This window comes from Balaenoptera musculus, chromosome 8 (genome assembly GCF_009873245.2).
Source record: "Balaenoptera musculus isolate JJ_BM4_2016_0621 chromosome 8, mBalMus1.pri.v3, whole genome shotgun sequence".
Taxonomy (NCBI): domain Eukaryota; kingdom Metazoa; phylum Chordata; class Mammalia; order Artiodactyla; family Balaenopteridae; genus Balaenoptera; species Balaenoptera musculus.
This window is the reverse complement of record NC_045792.1, coordinates 42,428,850-42,448,557: the sequence shown is the minus strand read 5'-3', so window position 1 is coordinate 42,448,557 and position 19,708 is coordinate 42,428,850. Positions and strand designations below refer to the sequence as shown.

At 35.5% G+C, this 19,708-nt stretch overlaps 1 protein-coding gene across 2 annotated transcripts in view; it reads left to right on the top strand.

The window, feature by feature from the left end:
• The first annotated feature begins 5,061 nt into the window (after positions 1–5,061).
• Positions 5,062–19,708, top strand: part of LOC118900165 (glutamate carboxypeptidase 2) — a 58,603-nt gene continuing 43,956 nt past the window's right edge. For both annotated transcript variants that reach the window (XR_005021051.1, XM_036862452.1), the window contains exons 1-4: positions 5,062–5,319; positions 7,601–7,706; positions 13,031–13,217; positions 17,736–17,837. Coding sequence is in view for 1 of the 2 variants with exons in the window: in XM_036862452.1 (XP_036718347.1) it covers positions 5,202–5,319; positions 7,601–7,706; positions 13,031–13,217; positions 17,736–17,837 (513 nt within the window). In the remaining variant the exon portion in view is untranslated. The remainder of the gene's footprint in view (positions 5,320–7,600; positions 7,707–13,030; positions 13,218–17,735; positions 17,838–19,708) is intronic.

The following is a 19,708-nucleotide window of genomic DNA, read 5'->3' as shown; positions in this document are numbered from 1 at the left end:
GGAGCTTTAAAGTATTTTTTTTCTTTAGAACATTAAAGTATTTTTAAAAAGTAAATATGTATTAGAGCCTGGGGATAAAGGAGCTAAAATAATTTTAATTGTTTTCTTTCAAACAGATTCCAGAGATGAGTGTAATACTCTTTGATTTAGTTCATGTCTGTACAAAGACAGATTTATCTTGTCCTTATTGCCATATTGACTGATCTAATCACTTTCAATTTATGAAAGAAATATTAGTATTATGCATAGAGTATCTCATTTTACTCTTTGGAATATATTTCTTTACTGTTCTCATAAGAATAGTTTTTTCTTAAGTGTAAGTTAGCGTAATGATAGTGTATTGGTTTCAAACACAGGAGATTTCTAAGTACATATATGACATTTACTTAAAATAATCTGATCAAATAAGATAATGATTTTACATGATTTTTTTGAAATACTTAACGACAGCATCTCTTATTCACTCACAGTGATCTAAGTGCCAGGCTTGTCGGCTAACCTTTTTTAACCACCGTGTGCAACAGGAACTTGTATTATTACTATTTTATAGATGAGTAAACTGAAGGTTAGCAAGACTAAGGAAATTACATTAGAGTACACGACAGAGAGGTTAATGGAGGATGTTGCGAAAAAGAATCCGAAATCTAGATAGCCTGCAGTGCTTTGTTAAGGAATTTAGAATCGCTATATAGTGCACTGGATTCCACTTAAGGTTTCTGAGTTGGGAAATTAAAAACAGGGTAGAGACCTTGGAAAATTAATCTGACAACATTGTTCTGTTTGAGCTCTCAAGCTTCCTCCCACCTGAGTTCACAGGAATATTCCAAGATTTCTTGGTCAAGACTGTTTTAAATCATTTCAGCCTAACAAGGTTGGATTATACACATTCTCTCCAAGGCTGGTTAGCCAGCACAACTATTTTGTACTGATTTATATATATTCAATTCTAGCCAGTCATAGGTAGGGAATCATAATAGCTACTATTTATTGAGCATCTGCTTTTACCAAACCTTACAGTTCAGAGAGTCAGAAATCCCAGCGTAAGCAAAAAAACATCTTATTATTTGGTGTTTCTGTGACCCAGCCCAGTACTTGGCCCTTGGTGATAATTTTAAGAAATGTTTTTCAGACTGAATAAAATATCTAAATGAGTATATATTAGTAAAGGACAAAAATGCTTTCTCTCATTACTGAATTAAAGTTAAATAGTTTTATTTTATACTATACTGTTCTATTGCTTAAAAGAGTTTTGTAACTAGGTAATAACTATTCATCATCTAACAGTTGCTGTACTGTTCAATCATTTAAAGGTATTTATTGTATAAGTATTATGTGCCAAATGCTCTGTCAGGCACAGCCCTTCCTCTTTGGAGCTTTCAGTCTAGAGATTCTGTAAGAGCTGATAACTAGTAGCAGATACAAATGTATTACGTTTCCTTCATTTAATATTTCTATTCTGAATCTATTATTTCCTGCACTGGGAGAGGAAGAGAATGATCAGGTCACATTTTACCTTATCTACCTACCTACAAAGTAAAGCCACACATTTTTTGTGGCTTTGGCACATATGGCACTATGAAATATTTCAAGGTGTTCTTCAAACAAAAGCTAATGAGGTTAATATGAATCATTAGGTACAAACAAGGAGCCCAAAATGCTTTCCTGAGCACAAGCTATTGCTGTTCTTTTTGGCTCATAATCTCTGCTTTCTGGTATTGTTATTTATCTTTCTGTTTAGGTCCTGTCTTCCCCCTTTGAGTAAAGTTCTTCAGTAACAGTAATGATCTCTTATACCTCATAATCGCTTCATTACTTAGCATAATGTCATCCATTCATTCAAGAGGATGTTTCTATATGCGAGGCATTGTGATAACTCTGGAAAATAGACAGGAACATGATATGGTTCCTGGCACCAAGAAGCTTAAAATCTGAAAGGGAATAAGAGAGTAACATGTGTAACAAAAGGCTGACACAAAATTAAGGAAAAGCAGAGATCAGTGTATTAGTAGCAAATGTCTATGACTATCAAGAAGACTTCACAACACAGGTATTTTTAAGCAGGATCTTTAAAGAGAGAAAAAATTATGCATATGAAAGTGGAAATAAGATGTCCACATAGAGGAGTACATTTGCAATTTTGGACACTTTCAAAAATAAAGCAGTATTAAGCAGATGTTGTATTCATTTTTCCTTGGGAGTTTAGGAGTCATAATAAATGTGTGAAGGAAGTAAATGGTGCAGGGTTGGGGAGAGTATTGTATGAAACCAATGTTTTTGAAATCTCAAATAGGCACACAGGCAAGGTGTAAGGATGTCAGATTTTTCATTTGTCATTAGGTGACATAATACATAGTGAATTATCAAGCAAATAGTTTTCCTTTTTAACATTAAAGTTGTTTTTCTGTTCAATCATTCACCTGTTCGTTCACTGAAACAAATAGCCATTCCTAGCTATCTTGTGCCAGGAATTATGGGTATAAATATGTATCAGATAAAGTCCTTGACCTCAAAAAAAAATTCACAATATCCAGGAAGATAGACAAGTGAACACAGTTACAATATAGTACGATAAATGTTATAATCAAGAAAAATAAGAACGTATCTTACTGGGTTTGGCATTCTTCTTCTACAAGTCGTTATATGAAGACTCATCTACAATCTTTCCTCAATAGTCGAAGAAGGAAGTATAGTGTGATCTAATGTTTATCAAAGCAAACATGTGTCAGGTTTTTTTGGGGGGAGGGTGGGTGTTAATAAACTTCATTAAAGCTTCGTTTCTTCAGCTGTAAAAGAGAAACAGTGACAACAGAAAAATCTAGTGTGGCTTGCCGCAATGAGAATCCCGCGCACTGCAAGGAAGAGTAGCCCCTCCTGGCTGCAACTAGAGAAAGCCTGTGTGCAGCAACGAAGACCCAATGCAGCCAAAAATAATAAATAAAAAATAAAAAAAAAAGAAAGAGAGAGAGCATCTTAAAAAAGAAAAGAAAAGAAAAGAAAAATCTAGTGTGGCTTGCAAAACCACCAGTTAGAGATTTCAAATTCTTTTGGGCTAAATCCTGATAATTAAATGAAATAATTCTGTAAAGCATATAGCAAGTGCCTGCCATGTAGAATGTGCTCATAATATTAATCAGTCATTAATTACTCGTAAAAGCTATGTTTTTCCCACTAAACTGTAAGCTTCATGAGGAGAGAAGGAATCCTTTCAATAAGATTTGACAGATGTTCATTTGTTCTCTGATTTCTTCAAATGTAGCCCAGCTCACCATAAGGGTATTAATTAAATTGTTAGGTAGTTGTAACATTGTTCAAAACCCTTTTTATATTTAATAAATATAATTTCCCTCATTTATACTCGCATCTGACCTTCAGAACATCTTTATTAACAGATGGTACTTAATAACGTTATTAGATGATCCTGTATTTTACAAATGAGAAGATACATTCAAGGAAATCGAATGTGTGACTCTCCAGGGTACAAGACTTAGACAGGACCAGATCCAAAGCTTAAGTCCAAGTCTTCTGACTCCAAGCCCAGTGCTCCTCCCAATACAAGCAAAGAGCTTAGCAAATGCAACCCATGCTCAAGGGAGGCAGTACAGTGGTTTAGAGTAAGGTACACTTTGGATTATGTCTTAGCTTTGTGACTTTGAGTGATTTATTTCATCTCATTAAATTTCAGTTTTCCTACATGTAAAGTGGGAAGGGCGATAGTATCAACCACGAAGGGTACCGATGATTAAACGAGTTAATGTATATAAAGTGGCTCATTTAGAAAGTGCTCAGTATTATTCTTCCACCATTCCTGGTTAGATTTAACAACAGGAAGATTAGGAGACGTTTAATAAATATAAGCTATTGTTAGAAAGGGATTAAGAAACTCCTTCCTTTCCTGTCCTAAGTCATCTAGTAGTTAGTTGTCTTGGTTCACTGTTAACATTTTAATTTTCCCACATCTCTTCACTTAGCTCTGAAATTCTTTATCAAAGTACCCAACATTCTCTATGATGTAGCCCCATCTCTCCTCACTCTCTCCCTGTTCGCTCCCTTTCCCAAAGCAAACTATCTGCCATTCCTTGACTATCCCTCTGGCTCCCAGACCCAAAGTTTCTTCTCATCTCCCCTGGTTCAAACTCTGCTGGTACTTCACGATTCTTTTAAATACAATGCTTCCATAAAGCACTCCTAGCTAGAGGCCATGCATGCAGTGTCCCTTACAGATTATAAGAACATCGTTGATTTTATAAAGCATGTGGTTATTGCCCTCCTTTAGATATCATTGTTATAATTTTTAAGAATTTATAACAGGGGTAGATTTATGTGTGATTGACTCTTCAGGTTAATTCAACGAAGACTGATTTCATACCCACAATGTAAGAGAGTACCAAGGGCAGCTCTGATATAAAAAGAGATGTACTCTCTGCCTTCAGCAAATTCCAATAATATTTCTTTAAAAATGGTTGTGCTATGTAAAGGGAGGAATAATTCCCTAATAATTGATTAGTATCAATGATCTTCATTAGGAAAAAGAGCACAGTGGTAACTGGCATTGACACCAAAATTCACTCCCTGAATATCCAAAGCAGTGCCAGAACTGGACACCACCGTTTTCTACTTGATTTTACTCCTTTTTGGGCTATAATAGTATTTAATAGGATTTCGGATCCGAAAAACGTTCTTGAGAAATAGTTTAGTCTAGTCTACTAACTTGCCTGGAACATGCATTCTCCTAGACAGACAAAAGAGGATCGTTCACCAAGAACTTACTGTTCTTTTTGTGAATCGGATTGTGGTCTGGAAGTGGAGAAAGGAGAAGAGTTTGTTCCCCGCTTCCTCCTTCCCTTTCTCCCTTCTTTTCCTTTTATTTTAAAGTAAGGGCTAGAAATTTTCAAGCTAAACTTTTTTTTTTTTTTTTTTTTTTTTTAAGCACCTCTCCGAAGGGGCTGAGTTTTCTTCTGGGGGCTGATGCTGAATCTTGCTCTCCGGGATTGGTTGAGACTAAAGTAGAAATACTTTCAGGGGCGGAGAAACTGGGAGTGCCCTGGGAGTGCGAGTGGACTGCGCTGGGAGTGAACTCTAGGCTGCAGAGCTGGTAAGCGCGGCCCTCGAAGGAGGAAGCCTTTGCCCCGCCGCCCGCGAGGCAGCAGGGGGGCCACCGCCGAGGCGCCGGTCCCCGGAGGCCCCGCCGGCCACACGCTGAGATGTGGAATCCCCTGCACGAAACCGACTCGACCTTTGTCGCCTGGCGCCGCCCGCGCTGGCTGTGCGCTGGGGCCCTGGTGCTGGCCGCCTGCCTCTTCGTCCTCGGCTTCCTCTTCGGTACGGGGGCCCTCGCCACGCACAGCCCCGAGCCTACCCGGCTGTTCGGCGGTTCGCGGGACTCCCGGGCCAGCTGCCGCGTGGGTCCAGCTGCTGGTCTCCGGGTCTCCCGGGGGGTGGGGGGCGGTGATCGGGTTGGGGGAACGTGGGGACGAGCTCCCGCGCGTTAGGTGGGAGTTGCTGGGGGCGGTGCACAGTTGGGTTCTGGACGGGCTACTGTAGGACAGTCACCCAGGATAAGGAGTAGAACGGAGAGACTCAAACTGAACTTGAGAAAGTTCCAACTGCTGAGGCCCTGCGAGCAATCGGTACGTTTTAGCAGGAGCGCCGGATCTCTGGGGGCGTTTGCTAGGTCGTCCAAGGAGCTTTGCAAGAAACGACTCTTACCTGTTTGGGGTGTTTATCTAGTGCCTGTGCCTGGAACTGCTTCGTGTATACAGTAGGTAGAAGTCAGGGCACTGCTGCGTGGGAGCCCTATTCTCTCATTCTTTCGTCCTTGGGAGTAAATAAAGAGGAACATTTAGGAGCTAACTGGCTGGCATTGTCAGTGCTCTGAACAGATCCTTAATAGCAGTTCTTTAGCGTTTTCCCCTGTGTACTGATTTGCAGACTTAACCCAACTCTCCATGATAACCAGGGGGCAGCACAGATTCGCTGAGACTCTTTTAAATTCTAATTTTAACTCTGCAACTTCTCTGTGGCCTTGAGCGAGTTACCGAGTCTCTCTGAGCCACAGTTTGTCAACCTTTATAAGAATACTATCTGTAACTTAGTGGGAATCGTAAACGAAATAGCATCTAAAGCTCCTGGCACAGTATTGGGGTATTGGCACTTTTTAAAAATTCTTTCCTGGTGAGGAGGTGCTTCTAACTGGGCATTAATGCACAGGACTAGCGTTAAGGTATAGCCTGGTAGTTTGGCCCTACTCTGAATTCTGGGTCCCCTTTCTGGGATTTAGAAGACCAGGGCATAGACCAACTAAGCTGGCTCAAATTCAGCCTCTTCTTGCTTGTTGTGTTACCTTTGAGCCCACACTCTGCTCTTAACTAGCATGTGGATATTAGGGTTATTGTGGGGCTTAGATAAGTGTGCTCGTTAAGGGCGCACTTCAACTCGGGTTTCAATTTTCTCAGCTGTAAACGTGGGAAATACACTTGGCAAGGGTAGCATGAGGATTAAGACCTTCTGCATCTTTTAAAAGCATTTTATTCGTCCCAGTATTGCCCTCAGCCCCATCCTTAAATTCACTGCTCAATGGCTGTGGGTTCTTTATTAATGTTTGTTAATTTTTTCCTAGGATTCTCTGCTCCCTCCCTCCCACAGGCCTCCGTCCTCTTTATCCAGCTCATTTTTTAGATCTCGATTCAAGCATTTCATCCTCCGAGTGCCCTGATCCTACAGTCTAATCCAAGTCCCTTTATTTTACATACTGGTGGAACTGTATTTCCATTTGCTGCCAACCGTTTATTTCAATATGCATGTATATATGCATGTGTGTAACGTGTATGTGATTAATAACTGGAAAGCTCCATGAAAGCTAGCTGGGTGATTTTGGTAACCGTTTTATGCACAAATCATATCATTTATCTAAGTAAACTATGTCACGAAGCCAACTACCAGGGCTAATGGCTCTACGCGATCTGGCTACCCATTGCCTCTAGCCTCTGTGTTCACTGTGTGTCTTGCAGAGATGTTGGGTGAATTGGAGTTTCACTGTAGCTCTCTGAAGTTGAACTTCTGAAGCCTACTTCAACTGCAAGCACAAAATATTTAAGCATATTTTGCTTTAGTTTCAGAACCAGAACAAATTACAAGTCTGAATTGCCTTCAACTCTTTGAAATAATTTATGTACTTGAAATATACTCATAATTAATTCATTACAAACATTTACTAAATGCTTATTCTGGGTCAGCAGAGGGGTCGTCACTGGGGATAGAAGCTTTAAGGAGAAAGAAGGTGGATCTCCTTTTTGCCTTCATTTTCCCCATCAGTTGAGCCATCTTCAATTTTAGTGCTAATTTCATAAAACATTTCTTAGAATAACAGCAATGCTTATTGAAATTGGATTAAAAAATATGTTGCAACTGATTTGTAATTAATTCTGTCTGCATGATTTTTTTTCCAATGGAAGTAGGCAAGAGCAATGAAACTTCAGAAAATCTCAGTTAATGCCAGAGGTCATTGATAACATGCTTTATATATGATAAATACAATAATAAGGAAAAATAGGCCCTGTCTATAAGCTCATATCTCATTCCCATATTTGTTTGTATTTTACAGGATGGTTTATAAAATCCTCCAGTGGAGCTACTAACATTCCACAGCATAGTGTGAAGAAAGCATTTTTGGATGAGTTGAAAGCAGAGAACATCAAGACGTTCTTGTAGTAAGGATATACTTAAAAGTTTATTATTCTGTTTAGAAGTTTTGATCCAATATTTCATAAACAGAAACTGACTTTTTAAAAAGGTTTTATTACTGAAGATCTTGTATCATGTTTCATCTGGAGAGGATTGTACCTTCAACTGAACTTTATCATGATAGATGTTTTAAAGCAGGTGTCAGCAAACTTTTTCTGTAAAGGTCCAGCTTTTGTAGGCCAGCTGATCTCTATCCCAACTACTCAGCTCTGCTATTGTAGCACCAAAAAAGTGATAGTAAATACGTAATTGAATAAGTGTGACGGTTTCGATAAAACTTTATTTGTAGGCACTGAAGTTTAAATTTCATATAAATGATATGTCACAAAATATTATTCCTCTTGATTTTTTTCACCTATTCAAAATGTGATAACCATTTTTAGCTTGTGGGCTGTACAAAGAAAGGAAGTGAGCTGGATTTGGTCAGTGAAACATAGTTTGCTGACTCCTGTTTCAGAGGAAGATAGTATATTTTAGTCAAAAGAATAAATTTTGGACTTCGAAGTAGACATACATGAGCTAAAATTCCATCTTTGCCCATTGATATTAAAGTAACTTTGAGTGAATACTTAACCTTCCTGAGCCATCATTTTCACCTCTATAAAATGGGGATAATGATATTGTTCTGATGAGCATGAAATTAGAGAGCATATATGTGACCTAGTGTGAAAACCAGCTCCCTATTTCCTGAAATAGCTATCCCTCGTGTAGGGAAAAAGAGGTAAATGAGTAAATTTAAAAAGTATTTGCAGGCTTCCCTGGTGGCGCAGTGGTTGAGAATCTGCCTGCCAATGCAGGGGACACGGGTTCGAGCCCTGGTCTGGGAAGATCCCACATGCCGCGGAGCAAATGGGCCCGTGAGCCACAACTACTGAGCCTGCGCATCTGGAGCCTGTGCTCCGCAACAAGAGAGGCCACGATAGTGAGAGGCCCGTGCACCGCGATGAAGAGTGGCCCCCGCTCTCTGCAACTAGAGAAAGCCCTCGCACAGAAATGAAGACCCAACACAGCCAAAAACAAATAAATTAATTAATTTAAAAAAAATGTATTTGCAAGGCAACTAAATAAAACACTTTTATTGAATAATTGATTGGAATACTTAGCTTTTTCAAAGTGACATACTTGAAGTACTGGTAACAATTAAAGGTTATAATTTTGTTATAATTTTATGTAAAAATTATAATTTATAATTATTATAATAATAATTATAAATTATAATTATATAATTTTATGTAAAAACAGTCAAGTAAATATATATATGTACAGATGTACATACACATAGTCATACAAACACATATGTCTATTTAATTATGATAGAATTAAAACTAAGAATAAAATTTGCTAGGGCACCTATCAAGTCTTTGGAAAGACCATTACAAGTGAGAGATCCAGAAGCTTAAATTTTGTGGAAATCCTTCTGCCTCTTGCACTTCTTTTACTATAATTATGTATAATAGGTATAATAAAAGTGGAAGTCTGGTGGGATATAATCTTCACTCCTAGACAGCAGAGCTGCCTCTGCTTCATTTTTCATTTTCTAACCTGTGAGATGGAGCGACCAGCAAAGAAATAAAATGAATGCCTTCCTCTAGCTCACTTTCTGGGCCGTCAGCTTCTTGCTTATTCTCCGTGGCCTTGACCAAGCTCCTCTAACTGTTTAGAACTCAAGGATTTTCATCATTAACAAACAAAAGAAAGAGATTAACAGAACCCCCGACTCACCCCTCCAAGGACCACAGAACCTCCAGAAGCCTCCTGGACTCTCCAGAATTCCAATTCTCCATTTGTCCATCAGAGCGCTTTCAGTCTAATTAGACCCTTAGGTTAGGGGTCATTAAAGCCTCAGATCCTCTGTCTTGTTCCCCTTTCTCATCCTTTGCTTTACTACTAAAAATTCTCTACTACTTCTAAATCACCTGACTCTCAATAGTGGCTGGGGGGGTTAAGTAGGGGCTGCCTTTTCAGTCTCCCTTGGGGTGCAAGGTTGTCCTATGTTTTCCCTTTTGTTTTGTAGCATCTGGTTAAATTCTCAGATCTGTTCACTATTTTGCATGTCTTTAGAGAGAATTTCCTTCTCCACCCTGTTCTGAAAGACAAGATTATTTCAAAAGAGTGTCTTAGACTTTCACTGATCTACATTTGAATACCAGTTCCATCTTTCACTGGCTGTCTTTAAGTCATCTAACTTCTGTAAGCACTGTGCATTTGTAAACCAGATGCAATGTATGAAAACAGGAATACCAATAGCTCCCTTTATTAATTGAGATAACATAATGATACTTGGAACATATATAAACTTTTCTAGCCAGACAGAGATGTATGAGCCAATTTTTTTTGTTAATACATGTTGTTGGCTATTTTGGATAATTTGTAAGTTATTCTTCTTATTAGAAAATAACTGGATATTCTAATAGAATCAAGACAGTGTGACACACTTCTCAATTGATTAAAACAAAAAAAAAAATGAACTTCTGTTTATTAGCAGTTGTCTAATTGAGCCTCAAATCTTTGTGAATTAGTGAGGTAACAATATTCTCCCCATGTATGGATGAGAAATTTAAGACATGGCCAGGATTATACAACAAGTTAGTGGCAAAACCTGTAATACACTGATTTTGTGGCCAATTGATTTATTTATCCTTGGAAACAATTCTTTTTTCCTACTCATCATTTTCAGGATTAACTTTGCTCCAAATGAGTGGGTTCTAAACCTGATCATAGAACACCACTGCATCTTGGTGGGTAATGACAAAGCTTTTACCAGGAATTTCACTTATAATGTTACCTAACCAAACTTGGGTCTGCTAGCCTGCTGTGCAGCAAAGCCAGTCTACTGACACCAGGTTGAGGTGAAGGAGTCCAGCATTTACTGTAGGGCGCCAAATAAGGAGAACAGACAGCTTATGCTCAAAAGACCAGAAATCTCAGGTGGCTTTCAGGGGAGGGTTTTTTGTTTTTTTGTTTTTTTAAGCATTATATATAACTCCTTCTCTCCTTTATTTTTATAGGCAAAATACTTTAGATGATCCGAAAATATTTTTCCCATTTGATTTTTTTTTAACGTTTTTATTGGAGTATAATTGCTTTACAATGGTGTGTTAATATCTGCTTTATAACGACGTGAATCAGTTATACATATACATGTATCCCCATATCTCTTCCCTCTTGCATCTCCCTCCCTCCCACCCTCCCAATCCCACCCTCTAGCTGGTCACAGAGCACCAAGCTGATCTCCCTGTGCTATGCTACTCCTTCCCACTAGCTATCTAAAAGGGAGGGTTTTTAAAGGCAACATGTGGGGTGAGGGTTGCAGCTCATGGACTTTCTTCTGATTGGTTGGTGGTGAGGTAACAGGGTGATGTTTTGGAAATCTGAATCATCAACCTTCTGGTTCCAACTAGTCTAGGGTCTGTGTGCTTGTGGTCAGCATGTAGTCACCATCCTCCAACTGGGTGGGGTTCTTAGTTTCTGCAGAACAGCTCAAAGATAGCGCATCAGGTTGTTATACTGTTTAAGCTATCATTACTTTCTTGCTTGACCACTTTTCCTCTGTTTCTCTATTCCCTCATTTCCCTAATTAGCAGCTTGGGTCTGCTCTTTGGAACCCATGGAAGGCCTAGAAGACTAAAGCCTTTTACTACAAAAAAGAAACGGGGGACACTGAGGGGCTCTTGTACCTGGGAGGGGCCTGCAGGGTACTGCTTGGTTTCAGTCCCCCCTTTTCTCTGATACTTCTTAATCCTGAGAGGAACAGGGGCAGAATGAGAAAGAGAATAAAGCTTTGGTTAGAGAGGTTAATCATAAACTTGGCAGGGGAGCTCGGTTTTAGGGGGACTCAGTTTCAATAATAACAAAGTCTAATAATGATCTCCTCTGTGTGTGTGAGCAGGTTCAAGACTCCCATAACAATTCTTCTCTCATGTAGGAATAGAGTTATAGCTGTGACTTCAGGAAATATGCATCATCTGCATCTAGTTATGTTACAGTTTGGATTTGTGTAATATGGAAGAAAATAGCAACTTGTTGGCTATTTTCTGTTTTCTTTGCAGGTATCCATTGATGAAGGGATATACAAACTCCTCAGCTGGCTCTTAAAATTGTGTTCTTTTCATTACTTTATTTTGTAAATACGCATTAGAACTCCCATGTAAGGTTTTAAGCCCCTAAAATTTTATTGAATGAGAATTTTAATACTATTTTTGTAAATACAATTTAAATGATTTTAATATAATTATAAAATTAATCACCAGAATCCCCCTCCTCCTTTTTTTTTAAAGATACACAATAGAATCAAACATTTGAAATTGGGATCATCATAGCCATGTTGTCTATTAGTTTTTTTTAAATCACCATCAGGATGGAAGTGTGTTGAGTTTAGAAAAATCTACATATTTAGAACCAGAAATTCATGAAGTTCAAGAAGTTCATGAGCTAGAAATAAATCAGTGTCTTATCATGATACATGATGCTTTGTTGTATGGGATTTTTTGTTTTTTCTTGAAGGGGTTTGAAAATACCAATGAACTGAATCTTCAGGGAAACAACAAATTTCCAAGAGAGAGAAATTTAAAACAAACAAAAGCACCAGTATCTGGACATATTAAATGAGAAATTAATCTATTCATGAAAGTATTTGTGGTAGCTAAAATTTAGCCACATAGTTTATTTGTGGTCAGACTAATTCTCATCATTGATTTTAAGTATTATACTTACTTAATAAGTATATATGGTGAATGGAGTACAAAAGATTCAGTTTGAGCTTGTGTAAATATGTTCCGATTACTCCTTAAGGAAGGCACTTTAAAATGGTTGCTAATCAAAAGGTTTCTCACTTGGCTATAACTTTCAGTATTTAAAAATAAATGTAATTATCAGTAGTTCTTGGCATGTCACAGATTGATCTTTGCATGAAAATATTTTTTATTTTCCAATTATATTTTACAAGGTGAAGTAAACAGATAATTCCATGAAAGTTCAAAGATGCGTGGGTCTTAAGAAAGAATATAACCCTTTCCTCAACTAATATATAGAGATACATCTACAGGATTGCGTGTAACAATTCTCTACAAAGATCAGTTTTTCTAATTTTTCTCTTGAATGAGTACAAATTAGAGCATGAAAATTTCAAAACACACTTGAAAATCTATTTGATGTAATAAGAGTGCCACTTTGCTTTTTTAATGTATAACACTTCAAAGTATTTTTTAATGTAAATATGCCTCATTTGGTTGTTGATTTAAGATAAAGGCTGACTAAAAATTTCTAACTGCTTTCAATTTTTGTTCAACAGTAATTTTACACGGATACCACATTTAGCTGGAACAGAACAAAACTTTCAGCTTGCAAAGCAAATTCAGTCTCAGTGGAAAGAATTTGGCCTGGATTCTGTTGAGTTAGCCCATTATGATGTCCTGTTGTCCTATCCAAATAAGACTCATCCCAACTACATCTCAATAATTGATGAAGATGGAAATGAGGTAAAAAGAAAGAAAGAAAAAATAAGCCCCCCTGGTCTACTCTTTTGAAATACCTTCTGTGAAAGAATGCCCTATACCATCTCCAAGTACTGATAGAAATCAATATTGACACTTGTGAATTATGCCTTTAATAATCTTATTACTGGTGCCAACTCTTTCTTCTGATGTTTGAATTTATGTGATGTTTGAAAGATTCTGAGAAATTGATGTTTGATGACATTTGCTATTTTCTATTTTTTAGTATTGTACACTAATATAAAATATGAGATATTAGTAAACTTCTAAGCAACTAAATTGATACATTTTTGATAGGTTAGGACTATAAAAGATCATGCATAGTTTTGAAGATGCTAGAAAATTCAGAGAAGTGCTGTTTGAGCTAGCAGGTTTTTATTGGTACTTAATGATTATATCTCATATGATAATGTGTTCAGCTCTGTGCACAGAACTTGGGTGTGGGCATTTGGAAGGAGAATTTGGAGAGAAATACTATAGAATTATATCTACACTAAAGAATTTACAATCTTCTTTGCTAGTTAGGGCACTTGGGAAAGAAGATAATACAAGTTATTGAGATATTTCTTATCACGATATATATACAATATGAAAGCTCATAAAATATAACTCAATATTCATCCCTATTTGCCTTACAACTACCATATTTAAAGTAGCCCCTTTTACTCTGGATAGCTTCTTTCAGTCCTTTTGTTAGCTGGGCCTTCTAAATTGCATATAGCTTCAAATATGTCCAGTTTGATCAGTTAACTAAAATGTCATGTGATTTAAGTATATATAAATTTTTAATCACCTCCTCTTATTGACTAATGAATCAGCCTCTCCTTCATGATTATTATGTTGTTTTACAGTCAGTGATATAATCCCATGCTAAATTTCCTAATATGAGTTGAAAGTTTCCATATTCACTATTTTAAATTATAGTAGTTAATACAGTTTAACTTTTAAAAATATTATCAAACTATTTCAAAATTTTAAAAATATTTTTAAGGTAGGTATGGGGAATACTGATATACTTCCTATGGTCCCATAACCTTTATTAAATAAGCAGGGGCATATCTATGTAATTAAGTATTAAGGGGTCTTTAAATGTATATTTAGGAAGATTATTTAATGATGTAATAAAATATTGGTAATGTTAAAAAAATACGCATACTTTAACCAAATTTGATTTATCAAATTTGGCAATTGTGTGCAATGAGGAAAATAGCAAACTTTCATTTCTCTTCTTTTTTCCTTCCTCTTCACTTCCAATTTTGACTGTACCTTTGCTTTTATTTCATTTCATTATTTGTTTTTGCTATTATAAGCACTTATGAAATTTCTAAAGCCTGTCACTTAATATAAACCTATCTTGCAGAAGTTTCATTTTGGAGATTTTCCTGAATGGTGTTAGCTGCCAAAAGCTTATTAACTTTTTTGAAAGTTATATCATTAAATCATTTTTATTTTTACCCAAGTTTTACCTGCACATAAAGAATCACACAGTTCTCCAAAGGGCCCCTCTATATCCCCCTTCCCTGAGGCAATCACTGTTCAACATTGAGTTGATTCTTTTGGTATTTACTTCTGTTTCTTTAAATGACATGCTTGTATTGCTTGTGTTTCAGATTCAGGCATTATCTTTTGACCTTGTGACAGTTCAGCTCTATTCTCACCCCAACTACAAATGCTCTTTTACTGTGTGCCCATCTCCCAGTTTAATTATTGTGGCTATTCATAACTAAGCTATGTGGTAAACTGCAAACTTTTACTTTCCTGCACGACACAGACAGGGGAACAGAAGAGTTCCCCTTCCCACAGGCAACAAATATGATTAGCATTTTATAGATTCTGCAAGAAATATTTTTAATACAATATGCATCATTTTATCTTTGTTTACATAGGATAACGTTCCATATGGATTGAACTATATATATTGCCTTTTTTATGTCACAAAAAGTAAATAGAAATTTGTAAACCAAAATTATTTTAATTATACTCAGCATACATAATTTGAGGCTATATTAGTGAATTTTGGATAGTGAGCAGTGCTCACTGGTGTATTGTCAACCTTTGATAAAGTCACCCAAAAGACTCTTTTCCATCACCTTAAGAAACTTTTCCTAGTTGTTAGAATAACTCATAAACTTGATGTAAAATCCACCTGCTCAGTGGTGTTGTAAAATTGAAGATTACCATAAAGGCAAATCAAGTGAGACGAGCTTGAGTACTTCCTTGGCTGAAAGACTTGCTGATGGGATGACTTTGTCTCTAGATGGATTTTTATTGCACTTTAGTATAGTTTTTCTTATAATCTTTCCCAGTGATTCAGCTGCATTTGTACCCTATGTGGACCACAGAAAAATTATGGGAAAGATGGAAGATATGGGAATTTTGGAAGAGTAGTAGTTGATTTGGTTTCATTTTAAGTTCTATCAGCATCAGAAGTAGGTAACTGGTGCTCTAGTCAGTACAATATAATGCCAGCTCAGAGTCACTCCCCATCTCCCACCACCCTTTGCATTACTGCATGGACCAGGACTTACAGTTTAACATTAAAAATGAGTGGTGATAGCAGGTGTCCTTGACTTGAATGTTTTTAATGTTTCACCTTAATTTTGATATTTGTATCAGGTTACGTTAATTCACTTCCTTTCCAAGTTTACTAAGACTTTTGTCATGGATTTATGTTGAATTTTATCAACACTATTTTTCTTTTTATTGGATATCTTTTGAGATGAGAGTATAATTTTTCTTTTTCATAATGATAATTATATTAAACGATATTCTAATATTACACTAATCTTACATTTTTGAAATTTGTAATATTATTCAGTAGTAGAGTTTTCAACTCATATATCTGTATATATTCAGTTTATATTCATAGCATGTTTGGCCTGTATTTCTGCAATTTGCTTATTGGGGTATAATTTCTAGATTAGACTTGCCTTATAAACTGAGCTGAGTTTTTAATCTCTGAAATAGGTTGTGTTATACTTAAACAATCTTTTACTTTCATCTTTCAAACTCAAAGGAAAACCAGTTGGTTTTGATACTTTGTTTTGTGGGAGATTTTAAACTACTGATTCAATTTTTTTTATTGTTATAGGACTATTTAGATTTTTAAAAATGCATCCTTATGTCAGTTTTAATAAATTTTTTAAAATGCATTTTTCCATTTCATCTAAGTTTTCAATTATTGGCATAGTTCTTCCTAGTATTTTCTTATTACCTTTTTGAATCTGTACGACATCTATAGATATGACTTTTTTTCAACTCTTAATATTATTTATTTGTGCTTACCTTATATTTTTTTCTTATTGACATTGACAGAGATATGTCAATTTTACCTGTATTTTCAAAGAATAAACCTTCAGCTTTGGCAATCATTTCTGTATATCTGTTTTATGTTTCATTAATTCTGTTCTTACTTTATATAATTTCCTCTTTTACCTTCCCGGTGTCTATTTTGCTGTTCTTTGTAATATTTTCAGTTGAATACTTAATTTATTGGTGTTCAACCTTTCTTCTTTTCTAATATGAGTATTTAAAACCGTAAATTTCCTTCTAAGAGCCACTTCAACTAGATCTCACAAGTTTGGAGAAGTGTTTTAGTTATCATTAGTATCTTAATATTTTCTAATTTCTATGTTTTCATCTTTGAGCCTTGGAGCTATTTAGGGGTATTTTTAAAATTCCAAATTTAAAAGTTATTCCACTATCGGTTTGATCTGATTTTCTAAATTAACTACATTGTGATCAGATAATGTGGTTTGTATGACACTAATCGTTTGGCAATTGTTGAGGTTTCCTTTATAGCCTATTATGTGGTCAGTTTTTATAAATGTTCTGTGTTTATTTGAAAAAAATGTATTCAGTTGTTGAGTTTAATGATCTTATATTTGTTCACTAGTTCAAGTTTCTTAATTGTTTGGCTAAAATCGCCTTTATACTTGATGTATTCTTATTTTGTCTGCAATCTTTATTAACTGCTGGGAAAGGAATGTTAGATTATCTCACTATATTGGTGGATTATTTTTATTTCCCTTTGGAATTCTGTCAGTTTCTTCTTCCTGTAGCTTGGAGCTCTCTTAGAGGTAGTGGTTTGGAACCTAAAAAAAAATTGATTCCTACTTAACAATGTCGGTGATACACTTAAAAGATTATATTATATTTGGTTCAAAGTGAATTTAACATTTAATTTGCTCCCAAGTAATTATCTTAGCATTTTTATAAGTGACTAAGAATACTGTATGCTGTTATTTTTATTTGGGAATTAAAGTTTTCCTTCTAAATCAAAAGCTAGTGCTTATACATCCTCTAAGGGTCTCTAAGTTTATTCATCTCATGAAATCCTCATAGTCTCTAGCACAGTGCTGGCTCTTTGATCTGTATCTTTAAAATACCAAAGGCTTCATTAACCATCTACTGACAGAAAGAGATACTACACATTTCCTTGTTTGGTTGTAGTAATCAAACTTTGTCTGATTTGCTTCTGATTATTATATTTTGTTTCTCTAGATTTTCAACACATCATTATTTGAACCACCTCCTCCAGGATATGAAAATGTTTCAGATGTTGTTCCACCTTTTAGTGCCTTTTCTCCACGAGGAATGCCAGAGGTAAAAATGCATGCAATAAAATAAAAATAACAAAGAGAACTTCCTTATACATACAGGCAATAATTAAAGGGGTATTAAGGAGGTTTTTGATGTAATCCAAATTCATCTTTTTTTACATTTAAGAAATAGAATTTCTTAGTAATAAAAAGGAATACATATTATTTTGTGTTCATAGTGTTTTTTAAGATAAAATTTACTACACTGAGATGGAGAAATCCAAAATGTACATTTATTGACTTTTGACAAATGCATACACCTGTGTAATTAAAACCCCATCAACATATAGAATATTACTGTCACTTCAGAAAGTACTTTTAAGCCCCTTCTCAATCAACTCCACACACTCTCAAGGCAATCATTCTTCTGATTTTTTTTTGCCTCCTTTGATTAGTTTTGCCTATACTAGAAATTCATATAGATAGAATTGATAGCATGTAATCATTTGTGTCTATTTTCTTTCACTAAACATAGGGTCTGTGAAATTCACATGTTTTGCCTTTATCAGTAGATTGTTCCTTTTTATTGCCAAATAATTTCCATTGTATGAAAATACTACATATCTTACTACCACTGTATAACTTGGATTAATTTTCAAAGAACTTGAATGAGAATTTGAAATTGTTGCCATTTTCAAGTGAAGAGTATGAATGTCCGAATGTCCGTTTTAGAAAATGTTACGTGGTTTACTCAATAAAGCAGTGTGTATAACTATCATCTGAGATTTTACAGTAAATCCCCAGATTCTTGCATAGTACTTTGTTTTTTTATAAGAAAGTTAAATTTGAAAGAGTTGAATATAATTTATTAATGTCTTTTAAAATGTTATGTCTCCTACCATAATATTTAACATTAAGTAGATTCAATTTTAGACATATTGAGTTTGAGGTGCCTAGGATATATTCCAAGAAGTTGCTAATAGACAGTTGGGCATATTAAAGTATCACTCAATAGGTAGATAAGGGCTTGACTATCATCAGAAACATCCTAAGTAAAAAATTTACATTTAGAATTGAATTGACATTTAAAGTTCTATCTTCACCAGTTAGTTAAGATTTATTGCAAGAACATAAGGATGATTTAATATTAGGCAATGCCATGTTTTTTAATAAGTAAAGTTAAAAAACACACTATTTTTATTATTTTCTAATGTTTTAAATATTTGATTAACTTATAATTTTAAAACTCTCATAAACTTAGAATAGAATATTTTCTATTGGATGTATGAAATTTACTTCAAATGAGTAGTTAACATCATAGTTAAGGGAACAGTATTAGAAAAATTCTCCCTAAATATTTGCACATAAATAGAATGCTTATAATCACTATAATTATTTCATAATTGACATGACATAGAAATAAGGTATATAAAAATTGGGAATGAAGAGATAGTATATTTTAGAACTCAGGTGTCCTGAGGTGACCTAGACTTATTCCTCAAGGTAAGGCACATTACCATCATGGGTCCATGTAAGATCCCTAATTTAATTTCTTTCCTTTCATCTCTCATCCCTATTTTCAATCTCATTCCTCTTCTCCACCCCACTACACCCTGCCACCCACTGTAATGTATTTATACTTTTAGCAATGTATGTATTCTTACAAAAACATGGCCTTAATTTTGTGATTGGTGTATTTTAAATGTATGCAAATAATATTATACCTTAGGTCTTACTTGGTCTCTTACTGTTTTTCAGTCAACTTTTGTTTTAATCTATTGCTTTATATCAGAGTAGTTTGTTACTTTTCACTGTTGCATGTTATCCCATGTTATCATGCACACCACATGTAACTTATCCATTCTCTTAGTGGCAAACACGTGGTTTGCCTCTAAATTTAAATTACCACAAACAGTGTTGGAGTGAATATGCTCA